This window comes from Prionailurus bengalensis, chromosome C1, assembly GCF_016509475.1.
Source record: "Prionailurus bengalensis isolate Pbe53 chromosome C1, Fcat_Pben_1.1_paternal_pri, whole genome shotgun sequence".
Lineage (NCBI taxonomy): Eukaryota > Metazoa > Chordata > Mammalia > Carnivora > Felidae > Prionailurus > Prionailurus bengalensis.
The window spans coordinates 30,405,297-30,419,996 of NC_057345.1; the positions used below are offsets into that span (position 1 = coordinate 30,405,297).

General features: G+C 42.0%; 1 protein-coding gene across 1 annotated transcript in view; it reads left to right on the plus strand.

Moving 5' to 3' along the window:
* Nucleotides 1-14,700, plus strand: part of MACF1 (microtubule actin crosslinking factor 1) — a 331,566-nt gene that overhangs the window by 173,876 nt on the left and 142,990 nt on the right. The window contains 12 exon segments of the mRNA XM_043578675.1: nucleotides 27-154; nucleotides 243-336; nucleotides 499-653; nucleotides 1,438-1,714; nucleotides 2,680-2,808; nucleotides 4,059-4,136; nucleotides 4,755-4,916; nucleotides 6,726-6,830; nucleotides 7,983-8,078; nucleotides 9,809-9,934; nucleotides 12,454-12,606; nucleotides 13,908-14,062. Coding sequence (XP_043434610.1) covers nucleotides 27-154; nucleotides 243-336; nucleotides 499-653; nucleotides 1,438-1,714; nucleotides 2,680-2,808; nucleotides 4,059-4,136; nucleotides 4,755-4,916; nucleotides 6,726-6,830; nucleotides 7,983-8,078; nucleotides 9,809-9,934; nucleotides 12,454-12,606; nucleotides 13,908-14,062 — 1,658 coding nt within the window.

Below are 14,700 nucleotides of genomic sequence, written 5' to 3' on the forward strand. Positions count from 1 at the left end.
AAAAGAGTGTCTCTGGGATTTTTCAGGTGTGGATTGAGTTTGGCCGGATTAAACTGCCTCAAGGTTACCACCCAAATGATGTGGAGGAAGAATGGGGAAAGCTCATCATCGAGATGCTGGAGCGAGAGAAGTCGCTTCGCCCAGCTGTGGAGAGGTGGGCTCAGGGCCTGACGGCAACCTGATGTTACCCACCCGGGCCGCTTTGAGCCCAGCACGTGACTACGGTTTTTATCTTATTATAGGCTGGAATTGCTGCTACAGATTGCGAACAAAATCCAGAATGGTGCTTTGAACTGTGAAGAGAAGCTGACACTAGCTAAGAATACACTGCAGGCTGTGAGTGTCTGTGTTGTCTCTCCCCTTCTCACCCTGTGCGCCGATGGTCCAGATTCACGATTGAGAAATCCAGCTGTGTCACTTCCTCACACGCGGCTCCCTCAGTCCTCGTGGGTGGGGCACTGGCATTCTCCCACTCCTATTACTCCTTTTCTGTCTTAGGACGCTGCTCACCTGGAATCGGGACAACCGGTACAGTGCGAGTCAGATGTCATCATGTACATTCAGGAATGTGAGGGTCTCATCAGGCAGCTGCAGGTGGACCTCCAGATCCTACGGGATGAGAATTACTACCAGCTGGAAGAGCTGGCTTTTAGGTGAGGAGCATGGGGCTCAGACAGAGGGCTTGCTTATCGCTGAGGCTTACAGATCAAGAGTCTGGCACTGAATCTTGTAACTTGCGTCTTGGAGGTCCGTGTCTTGGTGGGGATACTACAGGTATGTGGGGCAGGAAAATTCTCATGGTGGAGGACACTTGCCCCTTATTGCAGGCCCTGCCCACTTAGTACCTGTAGGATTCCCTAATCACTGTGGCCTCTTATAACACCCACACATATTTCAGGGTGACCTACTGGGATGCAGTACCACATCTGGGTTAGAACTGCTGCCAATCGAACGCATCATTTTGTAGAGAAAACTAAGACCCATTGAGGGGATGGGCATCACCTAGGTCACACAGTTTGTACAGGACCAAGACTAAGACTCATGTCTTTTGGTCCCTAATCCATGTTTATTCTGTTGTACCATCCAGGAGTTACATAAACAGATACTGGTTTGCCTCCCTCCAATTAACACTGTAATTTGGCATTTGCCTCAACAACTCTGAACGACGAAGATGTTAAAACCACCTTGTGTTCCTATAACACTTCTTTTTTCAAAACACTTTTCCTGATATGATCTCATTTTTATTTTTACCTCATCCTTGTCAAACGGATAGGGAATATTTTATCTTAAAAAAGTGTGTTTCAGGGGCGCCTGGCTGGCATGCAACTCTTGATGTCAGGGTTGTGAGTTCAAGCCCCACATTGGTTGTGGAACCCACTTAAAAAAATGTGTATTATAGATTTAAGTGTCTTCCTTTTTTCTCTTCCTCCATTTCAGGGTTATGCGTCTGCAAGACGAGCTGGTCACCCTGCGTCTAGAGTGCACAAACTTGTATAGGAAGGGCCATTTCACTTCACTTGAATTGGCTCCACCCTCTACTTTAACCACTACTCATCTGAAGGCAGAACCCTTGACCAAGGGAACCCATTCTTCCTCTACCTCCTGGTTCCGAAAACCCATGACTCGGGCTGAACTTGTGTCTATCTCATCCTCTGAGGATGAAGGCAATCTTCGATTTGTGTATGAACTACTGTCTTGGGTAGAAGAAATGCAGGTGGGTGTATGTTCCAAATGCTTATGCAATGTGTTAAGGTTTACTGGACCCAGCAGCTTGTCTAGGAGTGCCAGGATGCTCTGTGCCCCTTGGGTAAACTCTAAATTATTAATGCTGCCTGGAACCCAAGCCCCCTTCTCAAATGTTAAATGGGTAGGGTCAGCTCAAATCCTCAAAAGTCCCACACCGGATAGCGTAGGCTTTTCTGATTGGAAGCCCTTTGGGAATCATTCCCTTCAGTTAACTGTACTCTAAGTGGAGCTCATGGGAGAAATTACAGAGTCTGTAAATCTCAGTTACCTTTTCTGAAACTCCCTCATCAGCAGAGGAGCTTATCCCTCACTCTTTGTTGTTGGTCTTCCCTCTGGAGTTTAAGCAGTGCTGTGCCTCACAGTTCTGAGGGGCTGTGCATGCATGTATTCCAGAATAGTGGTTCAAGTTCGATACTGTCCTTTTTATCCTTCTAATGCGTTTGTTTTACATGAAATTCTTCCCATGCCCTGATGGCCGATTCCCCATGTAGCGACAAATAAAAACATCCAAAGACAAGCTATTTAAACATTACCTGCCACTGGTCAATAGTTGATGCCATGAATGAAGTTTAATATTTTCAGATATTTCTTTCTTATATCCACTCTGATTGTGAAATGCAGAGCTTCATAATGGAAAATGCCTAAACTATAAAGTTAACCTTCAGCCTTTGGAAACACCTTTCTGGTTGGTGAATTCAGGAATCTATCCCGTAATGTGGCAACAAAAGGCTGCCCCTGCTGCAGGAGTTGGAATTTAGTCTCCAGCTCTTTGGGGTGATAATGGCATGTTTTCCTATAAGAAGCCGTGATGGAGATGGCTTAGGTGTCCTCTTGCCCAGTCTCCTACCCTCAGCCCCCTTGCCCAAACATCAGTTCTGAAAATTTTCTTTTTTTGCTGATTCACCAATGAAATACATATCTTTTCTTTTCCAGATGAAACTGGAGCGAGCAGAGTGGGGCAATGACCTGCCTAGTGTGGAGTTGCAGCTGGAGACACAACAGCACATCCACACCAGTGTGGAAGAACTGGGCTCAAGTGTCAAAGAGGCCAGGCTGTATGAGGTGTGTGCATTCAGAATCCATCACGGAGCGGGGTGCGGTGGGGTGGGATGGGTAACGGGGTAGCGTGCACAGTGCAGCTGTCTCTAGGGAGAAGGAGGCTCTGGAAAAGAATGAGAACCATGAGCAGCACTTTCCACCAAATTCCCTTTCCACATCAAGTGTCTCTTTTGCTCTTTGAAATGCCCTTATGAGCAAGGTATTTTTATTAACCCGTTTTTACTAAAAGGAGTAGCAATTCTGAAAGCTAAGGTCAGAATCAGTGCATGGTGGGTGCAGTTTCCAAACAGTCCTGCTCCAGAACCTCATCTTGTTTCCACTTCACCTCCTGCCTGTAGGGCGTGCTGGAATAGAAAAACTACTCAGTCTCTCCCTCACTCATTCTGTCTTCCCATTTGTAATTTCAACTTTCCCCTGCAAAAAAGCAGCCGAGTAGTTTGGGAATCATCAGGCATAAGTTTTGCTAGAAACCTCCCAGAGTTACTGGAAGCACAAAGTCTCTCAGCTGTGTTCACTCCACTAAACCGTCCCTCACTCATGGTTGCCCCAGGCTTTATTTTTTATTTTTATTTTTTAAGTTTTTATTTAAATTCTAGTTAACTAACAGAGTAATATTAGTTTCAGGTATACAGTACAGTGATTCAACACTTCCAAACATCACCTGGTGCTCATCATAAGTGCACTCCTTTTTTTTTTTTTGGGGGGGGGGGAATAAAAATATTTTTTTAATTTCTTCTTTCTTTTTCTTTTAAGTTTGTTTTTTTTTTAAGTTTATGTATTTATTTTGAATGGGGTGGGGAAGGGACAGAGAGAAGAGGGAGAGAGGGAGAATCCCAAGCAGGCCTTGCAGTTGTCAGCACAGAGCCCGATGTGGGGCTCAAGCCCACAGACCATGAGATCATGACCTGAGCCAAAGTTGGACGCTTAGCTGCCCCCACAACAAGACTCCTTAATCCCCATCACCTATTTAACCCGTCCCCCTACCCACCTCCCCTCTGGTAACAATCAATTTGTTCTCTAGCATTAAGAGTCTATTTCTTGGTTTGGCCCATAATTTTTTTTTTTTATTTAAATTCAAGTTAGTTAAAATACAGTGTTTCTCCAGGCTTTAAAACCTGACCCAGAGATCTGTTATCTCAACTCTGTTTCTGGGGTAATCAGTCCCTAACTATGTGCAGACATAGTTGAAAACATACTGTACATATAGTTTACTTACTCTTTCTCTAATACATCTTTATTTCATTTTTTATCAGGGAAAAATGTCCCAGAATTTCCATACCAGTTATGTTGAAACTCTTGGAAAGCTGGAGACACAGTATTGTAAACTGAAGGTGAGTTTTGACTCTTTTGTTCTCTTCATGGACTGTCTAGTTCCTTCCAAACAACTGTCTTCCCTAATTCAGAAAGTCTGCGGTTTGGCCCTGTTTTGGTTTTCTGCTTATTAGGTTATATCATTTACTGTGCGATTGTTCATATGTATTACAACATTTTCTCAATTTTCTTAGTGGATCAGAAATCACTGCCCCAGAAAGTTTAAATTAAGTAGAACCTGTCCCAGTTTCCGTGTCTTACCAAAGCAGTGCCTGTATATGCTTTGAGACACCAGAACAAAAAGTTTGAGGTTGGTAGGAAGGAGACTCTTCTTCTATCTGTTCTTCATTCCCATCTTTCAAGATTGTCCAGAGTAGGACAGGCCTAGGATCATTCTTTATTCAGGGAGCCCCACAGAAGCCTGGTGAGTTGTAACTTCTTGCTAGGATTGACCAGGGCTCTGGGAGTCCTGTGCTAAACTTGTACTAAATTTAAATTTGAGTCCATGAGGAGCACCCAGAGATGAAAAATCAAGGCTAAATTTATTTCCTGCATTATTCTTTGCTTTGATGTCACATGTGCTATCTTCTACAGATGAAAGCCTGGCAGTCTAACCATGTAATCCCTGCTTTGTCTAGGAAACTTCCAGCTTCCGGATGAGGCACCTTCAGAGCCTGCATAAATTTGTCTCCAGAGCTACAGCTGAGTTGATCTGGTTGAATGAGAAGGAGGAGGAGGAACTCGCATATGATTGGAGTGACAACAATCCCAATATCTCAGCCAAAAGAAATTACTTCTCTGTGAGTCTAGCACAACAGACCTGTCATATTTATGTAATAGCAGAAGGAGACAGAGAGAGGCTAATCTTTTGAGAACTTGGATTTCTGGATTTGCATTCTTCTGGGTAGAAATAGGAACCCCCTGCTTAATGCATCTGTGCATGTGAGGAGTGTACATGGAGAGAGGGGAAACCAAGTCCTAGAATGAATTTACTTAGAATGCGTTTAGAAAGGCAGTGTCTTGGACAATGAGAGTATTGGACTGCAAGTCGAGTTGTTTCAGAATAGCTTTGTGTTTAGGATGGTAGGCTTTGGAGTGAGAGACCTGAGTTCCAATTCTTACTTCTCCACTAACTGGCTCTGTGACTTTGGGCCAGTCATTTAATCTCTCTGGACCTCTGTGAAATGGGATTATAGTATCACTTCAAAGACTTGTGTAAAAGATTGACTAAGCTAATATGGGCAAAGCATTTAGTATAGGGCTTACTGTTGTTTAACTGAAGCATACTCTTGGCTTTTCATATATTCTGAATTCTGTTAAATTCATTTAATAATTTTTTGGTCAAATATCTTCATTTGTAAGACGGGAAGGGAAATTGAATATTGGACAACGACAACATTCGTTTGTTCTTTTTCAGTCAATACAATGGGGTTGTTTTCTTTCTAAGTGTATTTCCACATCTCAGCATTTTTAAAGATATTATAAACTCTATGCAAATAGGAAGCTTTCTTAAAAAAAATTTTTAATGTTTATTTTTGAGAGAGGGAGACAGGTAGAGTGTGAGTGGGGGAGGAGCAGAGAGAGAGGGAGACACAGAATCGGAAGCAGGCTCCAGGCCCTGAGGTATCAGCACAGAGCCCGATGCGGGGCTCGAACTCACGAACGGTGAGATCATGACCTGAGCTGAAGTCGGATGCTTAACCGACTGAGCCACCCAGGTGCCCCAAGAAGCTTTTTTATTCACACTTACTTTAGATACTTTTAAATTCCGTTAGATTTAAAGAAATATAAACTTCTGAGGGCCCCTGAGTGGCTCAGTCGGTTAAGCATCCGACTTTGGCTCAGGTCATGATCTCACCGTTCGTGAGTTCGAGCCCCACATCGGGCTCTGTGCTGACAGCTCAGAGTCTGGAGCCTGCTCCGGAGTCTGTGTCTCCTCTCTCTGTCCCTCCCATGCTTGTGCTCTGTCTCTCAATAAGAAATAACCGTTAAAAAAATTTTTTTAATAAAAACTTCTGACTAGAGAATAGCATATGATTCTTCTAAAGTAAAAAAGAGTAAATGCTCTAATGCAGTAAACTGTCTGAGAATGGAAATCAGGCTATGATAAAGATAAAAAGAAAGTGCTTAGAAAGAAGGGATCAAATGTGACAGCAAGGATCAGCACCCAGCTTTATAGAAAAGCTAGCATCTAAATTGGGTCCTGTAGTGTTAACAGAATATAAAACCAGAGGAGGGCACTGTAGGCTGAGGGAATAGTCTGAGCAAAGCCAGGGAGTCACTGATTGGGATCTCAGGGTGTGTCAGGTATGGGACGTGAACCAGCCACTCCTGCCAAGTTATCTCCTTCCTCTGTCTCCATTGCTCACCTGTGTTCCCCTGCTTTTTCAGGTCTGGCCCAGGCCCCATATCCTTTGTAAATCATTGTCCAGTAATTCTAGCATTTTTGCTCTTCGAAATCCTCTGGCATGTGCTATTTATTCCTCTCATTTTGGCACTAACCCTGTGTTGGAGGCTCCTTTAAAGTGGGGGCAGGGAACACAACTTTTTCTTTATTGCTCCTCTCCCCTTAATCGCACTTACTGCATCTAGTTGAATTCAACTTTCAGGAGTTGACAATGCAGCTGGAGGAGAAACAGGATGTGTTTCGGTCTCTACAAGATACAGCAGAGCTGCTGTCACTTGAGAACCACCCAGCCAAGCAGACTGTGGAGGTATGTGACTTGAGAATGTGTGAGGGTCAAGTGCTTAGGGTGGTCATAGTGGAAGCATCCAAATCAGAGACTTCGTTCTGCTGAAACACCTGAACGAAGTGTCAGTGATCATTTGTCTTGGATCTTCTCTCTTTATCCCAGCCCCTGAAAGACTACAAACAAAGGAGAATAGGAGGAGAAACTAGAAGAGAGATTGACTCCTATTGAACCATATCTTTTATTTTATTTATTTATTTTTTTAATTTTTTTAATGTTTATTTATTTTTGAGGCAGAGAGAGACAGAGGATGAATGGGGGAGGGTCAGAGAGAGAGAGGGAGACACAGAATCCGAAACAGGCTCCAGGCTCCGAGCTGTCAGCACAGAGCCCGATGTGGGGCTTGAACTCACAAACCACGAGATCAGACCTGAGCCGAAGTCGGACGCTTAACCGACTGAGCCACCCAGGCGCCCCTGAACCATATATTTTAAATAGGCATGCGGGCAGATCCTGTCTCTTGTTGGTGTGGTGCCTTTGCCCAGAGAAGAGAGAGAGAGTGGGGGAATCTGGGAGGGATTTATTCACGCGCAGGTTTTGCTGATCACTTACAGGTGACCCTTGAACAACATGGGTTTGAACTGCGTAGCCCTCTTATATGCGGATTTGTTTTCTAAATACTGTAGGATACTGTAAATGTATTTTCTTTTCCTTATGATTTTTTTAGTAACATTTTCTATGCTGTAGCTTACTTCGTTGTAAACATATAGTATATATACAGTATATGTACATGTAACATACAAAATATGTGTTTGTTGACTGTTCACGTTATCAGTAAGGCCTCCAGTCAACAGTAAGCTATTACCACTTAAGTTTCTGGGGAGTCAAAAGTCATGTGTGGATTTCCAACTGCACAGGGGTTTGGTGCCCCCATCCCCTCCATTGTTCAAGGGTCAGCTATAGCTGCAATTGAGTGTGGAAGAGGCCTTTTCTATGTAACCTATGTTGGATGAAAGACAAGCCTGTTTCTCATGGGAAGCACTCCGCAGATGCCTGTCAAGCATCTCCATGTATCTTCTGTTGGCCTGTCATTAGCAGAGTTGGACTTGGAAGAGAGCATTGCACATGTATGTTGCTAAACCCCTGCCCTTCTGTGCGTGTGCTTGACTCTTGCAGGCTTACAGCGCTGCCGTCCAGTCCCAGTTGCAGTGGATGAAGCAGCTATGCTTGTGTGTTGAGCAGCATGTAAAAGAGAATACTGCTTATTTTCAGGTATGTGAACTTTGTGTTTGTGTGCGTGTGTGTGTGTGCGTGCACACGTGCGCACGCATGAGCATCAGAGATGAGGAGAATACCCTTTTCCATTCAGGCAAGCAATTGTATGTACCTGTGTGTCCACACAAGCCTGCACATGGAAAAGGTAGGGTGAAAAACACATCTATATCAGTTAAACCACACTTTACTGTGTAAACCATCACTCCCAGAGCACAGCTGCTTAAAACTGTAATCCTTTAGTTAGTTCTTGACTCTGTGGTTTGGTGATTTGGGCTAGGCTCAGTTGAGATGAGAAAAGATGATATTCTTATTTTATGTATTTATTTATTTATTTTTAAATTTACATCCAAGTTAGTTAGCATGTAGTGCAACAATGATTTCAGGAGTAGATTCCTTAATGCCCCTTCCCCATTTAGCCCATCCCGCCTCCCACAACCCATGCAGCAACCCTCTGTTTGTTCTCCATATTTAAGAGCCTCTTCTATTTTGTCCCCCTCCCTGTTTTTGTATTATTTTTGCTTCCCTTCCCTTATGTTCATCTGTTTTGTCTCTTAAAGACCTCATATGAGTGAAGTCATATGATATTTGTTTTTCTCTAATTTTGCTTAGCGTAATACCCTCTAGTTCCATCCATGTAGTTGCAAATGGCAAGATTTCATTCTTTGTGATTGCCGAGTAACACTCGTGTGTGTGTGTGTATGTGTGTGTGTGTGTGTGTGTGTGTGTGTATACATACATACACCACATCCTCTTTATCCATTCATCCATTGATGGACATTTGGGCTCTTTCCATACTTTGGCTATTGTTGGTAGTGATGCTATAAACATTGGGGTGCATGTGCTCCTTCAAAACAGCATACCTGTAACCCTTGGATAAATACCTAGTAGTGCAATTGCTGGGTCGTAGGGTAGTTCTATTTTTAATTTTTTGAGAAGAAAAGATGATTTTCTTATCTTGCTTAGCCTGTGGATGGCTGCAGGCAACTGGCAGGCAGGCTAGGGGCTGGTTGGTTGCAAATGGCATCACTTCCACGTCTGATAGTTGGTGGGGGTGATGGGGTACAAGGCCATGACATCTGTTAGGCTAGCCTAGGCTTCTTCACGTTTGTCCCACAAACGACCAGAGAGAGTGAGCCCCAGTACACAAGCCCTTTTTTCTGCTGTCACATTTATTATATCATTGACCAAAGCAAGTCATGTACCTGGGCCGGCTTCAAGGGAAGACGTAGACCCTCCCTCTTGATGGGTGAAGCTGTAAAATCCCAGGACCATTTTTCTTTCTTCAGTCTATCACAAGATCAAGAACATACTCCTTATTTTCAGATGAGGATGGGAGGAGGAAATAAGCCGTTGCCTCTGTTTGGGTTTGCCCTAAATTAAATAATCTCGCTAATCATTTTGTAATCTTATCAGTGAATTGGACCGTTTGATCACTCAACCTCTAGGCTTTTCATGACACGCTTACCTCACAGCCAAGTGTCCTCACTAGCAGTGTTTCTGAGAAGGCAAAGCTGACTGACTTTTCTCTAGGGTTAAATAGGCTTTGTGGTTGTCATCACTAATATTTTCCCAGATGTGGTGTTTTAAGCCCTCAGTTTCCACTCGTGCGGATTTTGTAATGAAGTGTCATCAATCCAGGAGAGTAATTACAGTGAGATTGCTTTTTCTTGGTTAACATCTGTGTGTCGTGATGTGTTGAGCCTGAGATCCCGTTCCTATCCTCACAGTTCTTCAGTGATGCACGGGACCTGGAGTCATTCTTGAGGAACCTCCAAGACTCCATCAAAAGAAAATATTCCTGTGACCACAATACCAGTTTATCTCGTCTCGAGGACCTGCTCCAGGACTCCATGGTGGGTGTTGCCTCAGAGGGATGATTACTCCTGAGAAACAGAGTAAACCATATCAGCTGCTGCTGTTTATATCCTTGAAAGCTGTAGGGTAATGGGTCAGTGTTATAAAATGTGGCTCACATTCAAATAAAGTTTAATCCCAGTTTGTTCTTATTCTTTTTTTTCTTTTCTGTCCTTAAAGAAGTTGCTGATAAGATTCCTTTGGGTATGCTATTGAAGTAAAGGCCTAGTCCTCTTCCCCTGAACCACTTAGTGCCCACTATGCTTGTCTTTGCATTGTTCCTATTTTAATTCAAAAGTTGGGACCAAAGATGAGGTGTAAAGCATGAAAAATAGTGTTGAAGGGGATTAGGTGACTGACATCAAATTCTTTTTTCACTCTCTCATGCAAAGAGAATTAAAACAAAACCAAACCAATGAACTAGACCTGAGCCAAATTTTTCCTCTGTGGTAATTTTGTTTTGCCAAAATGAGGTATTAGAATATTGATTTTAATTAAGGATGATGTTAAAATCTTATGTAGATGTAATGCAATATTTGTCCAATTTATGTAGCAGTATTAACTTTGAGAAAATGTTTTTGCATCCGGTATTTACTCCAAATCAGTTTTATATTCATTTTCTCCAATGAATTATTCTTTCAGAAATGCTGATAATAAAATCAGAGCAGGAGTGTTTACGTGTATTGAATGCATATTACACAGAGTTGGCAGGACAAGGCCCCAGCTACGTCCCAAATTAAGATAGAAGAGTGTAATAGGGAAATTATTTTTTCTATATGAGAAGCCAGAGGATTCCCACATTTCAGTAGAAAATTATAAATAAGAGAACCAGAGAACCCAAAACATTTTTGTAGGTGAAAGTTGGGTATTTGTGAACATTAGTTGATTATTTATCGATTTATTTTTACACTTTCAGGTATTATTAACCTATGAATGGGTTCACATTCAATGTTTTACCCAGGCCAATAATCTGTTAATTTAATGAACTTGGAATGAAGGATAAAAGCCTGACTTTTTAGATGTTGTCTCTAGAATGTCTCTCTTGGAGGTACTTCAAGTTTGAAGGAGGAATATAATAATCCTTGGCTATTATCTCCTCCCTTCCACAGAGTACCTTCCTGTCTTAGGGTAACTTCTCTGCAATTGTTGTCATATCTTCTCGAGGGTCGCTGCTCTGTTCCCTCCTCTCCAGGTCAGGGGCATCGGGTTGGCGGCGTCATCTGGGCATGAAGTCACCTGGGTCTGCTCCTCAGCTTTTCCTCAGCTTGTCCGTCAGGTTCGGGAGCATCTGTCATGGCTTCTGGTTCTTTTCAGAACTTTTACCACGCTGAGCACTTGGTCTCTGGAGCTTGAGATGTTTGGCTGTGGGTTAGACAGAAATTGACATCTTTATTGCAAGGAAACGGAAATGGGTAGACCAGCTGTCAAGTACGGAACAGTGTGGCTGTCTCCCTGATATATTCCATTCCTCTTTCTTAACTAATAAGTTAAAGTTGTATTTCTTCCAATCATGCTCCCGGGGACAGGCACAGGTAGTTTATTTAAGCATTTCTTTTTCTTTACTTGCATATTCTTAATTCTTTAATGGCATTTCTTAACATTATTAACTCTTTACTCTCATCACATCTACTTCCATCCTAAGAAAGTCCTCTTCTAAGGACTTTATATACCTCAAAATGGGCTTGACACATCCTGGTAATACATGAAAGTTATCTTTTACTCTCTAACACAATTGGTAGTACATTGCTACCAATTTTGTGGACAGGAAGTTCATTAGTTTTTAAGATAATTGGGTTTGCGGAGACTTGAGAGTTTCAATTTTGCATGATACTTCTTTCAAACCATTCAAATTTACATGAGCATGGCACAGCAAGACCCTAAAAGGTAAACCCTGAATCATTTGTCGTGTCTCCACCAACAGCATTGCTTTATAAACTGTTGGTGGAAGAGCTAAGATCTTTCTCTAGAAAGTTTGACTCAATTTAAGAAAGTGAAATATTAGTAGTAGAGCTTGGGAGGTATGATTATTTAAAAATTCTTTAAAGAGCACAATTCTAGCTTCTCCTAAGCAGAAGGCAAGAACTGGCTTCTGCCAGTAAGAAAGCGAATAATAATAATAGCGACAGCAATGTTGTTATTATTGTTTTTAAATTTCCATGCTTTCTGAACCTTATTTGGGGAAATCCCTTGTTAGCTGTGTGTAGCTGTATTTGGCAGCTGGCAGTTCTTTTTTTTGTTTGTTTTTGTGTTTTCATTACTTTTGCATGTGGCTTCATGATTCATTGAAAAGGGCACAGGGAGAAAGCTGAACAATTTGAGTATAAAAGCACTTGGTAGAAGACAAATATCCTCTCCTTTTTTCTTTATCTTTGTGTTTCTAAGATGGCTCCACCAAGGATCCCTACTTAACTGAGAAATGACATTCTCTGAGGGAGTGGAGCACTCAGTTTTCTTTGTTGGCTCAGTCACCCTGAGTAGCAGCATTAATGTCTTTTTTGTGTTTCTTCTCACTTTGTAGGATGAAAAGGAGCAGCTTATACAGTCCAAGAGTTCCGTTGCCAGTCTTGTTGGGAGATCAAAAACCATTGTTCAGCTAAAGCCACGCAGTCCTGACCACGTGCTAAAGAGTACCATTTCTGTGAAGGCCATCTGTGACTATCGGCAGATAGAGGTGAGGAGGTGGAAAGGGTACCTCTGGCTCCAGAAGGAAGGGAGGGAGAAGCAAAACCTTCAGTTTAGGGTGTGATAGAGAAAGGTCTAATGTTACAGATTTTTGATTTTTTCATTAGAACTTAAACATTCTTTTAAAAAAGGAAAAAAAAAAAAGCCCAAACTCTATAATCTTGACCTGCTCCCTGCCTCTGTGATTGGTATCATCATCCACCCGATTTCCTAAGTGATGTCAGAAATGATACTTTGTAGCCCCTGAGCCATATCTTTGGCTTTTCCTCTCTTATACCCCACAAGTAGTAGCCATACCAAATCAATACCAACTTGCAAATAAATATCCCTTAGATTAGATATACTTCTTTCTGTCCCTGCGGCTTCTACCCTGATTTAGACCATAATTTCTTTCACTTGAATAATGGCATCAGCCTCCCCAATCAATGCATTCTCTATTCTTCTACCAGAATGATCTTAAAAAAAAAAAAAAAAAAAGAACAATTCCCTAGTTCTATTTAGATGGCCTAAATTCCTTAATGTGGCTTCAAGGTCCTGAATAATCCTTCTTTACCTTTCCAGGCAAGACTGGGTCATGTCCCTTCCATGCATTCCCTGGTAAATTGCATTTGACATACAGTATTATAACTCTTACCCCCACCAGAATATGAGGAATATCAGCCATGTTTGTTAGTTTACCATCTTACCATTCTTACATCCAGTGGCCCAGCAAAATTCCAGGCACATAATAGGCTCAGTAAATATTTGTAATGCGTAAGAATGAACTTCTCTGGCACTTTTCTGTGTCTCAGTATTTCTCTCTATAAAATAGGGATGAGGATGTTGGTTCCTTGTCTCCCAAGAGAAAGAATTGATGATTCCAAAATGCTTAAGCCTTTTCAAGGGATTTGAGTGGGATGACAAGAAGGGAGGAAGAGGGAAGTATCACAAAAGCAAAGTTGTGATTATTCATGTCCCTTTAACCTTTGCCCTAATGGCTGTAGATGCAGAGAGATTGTTTCTGGAGGTCTTAAGACAGTCTCCTTAGAACTTTCATATACTAGGTTACTTGACCTGTAATAAACATTTAACAAACACTTGCTTCCTTGATTTCTTTGATGTCTCAACCTTTCCTGTGTTGTATATTTATATAAGGTTATCTTTTCATCAAAATCAGGAACCCTCACTAAGGGATGTCAGATCTCCAAAATGATTTTTTTCTTAAGGATTTCATAGCTTTGGGGTCAGGCACCACATCATACAGGTTGTCGGTTTATCCACTAGCAATAACTTACAAGTTTGTCTCTTCAGATCACCATTTGCAAGAATGATGAGTGTGTGTTGGAAGATAATTCGCAGAGGACCAAGTGGAAAGTGATCAGCCCCACAGGGAATGAGGCGATGGTGCCATCGGTCTGTTTCCTTATCCCCTCACCCAATAAGGATGCCATTGAGATGGCCAGCAGGTAACTTGGTTCAGGGGCCACTCTGGACTGCCACATGTGCTGCTTGGCTTGAGTGAATTGATGGAGGGATGAATCTGCATTTGCAATCTTAAACAGAGCAGCCAAGTTTTAAAGTTTCTTTTGGGAAAGACTTACTATTAAGATAGCAAGTCTTGTACTTGCAGCTACATGGTAGGTTTTCAGTAAATGCTTATGTTCAATTCGGTGATCATTCTTGATCATAAACAGTTAACTCTCAGATTGATTTTTGTAGTGACAGTTAATTTTCTTCTTTATATTTTATTAAAGTAACATACATACATATTTTTTTAAGTTTATTCATTTATTTTGAGAAAGAGACAGAGAGAACCAGGGAGGGGCAGAGAGGGAGGGAGAGAGAATCCCAAGCAGGCTCCATGCCATCAGCACAGAGCCTGATGGTGGGGCTCAGACTCACAAACTGTGAGATCATGACCTGAGCCAAAACCAAGAGTCAGACGTTCAAGTAACTGAGCCACCCAGGCGCCCCTACATACATATTTTTAAAAGCTGAATTACACCATGAAGCTTGTAATAAAAACCAACTATTCCCTCCCCCACCCCAGAATTCTAATTTCCTAAGCCTGCTATTTTCAATCCTTTATTTTGACGTCACTGAA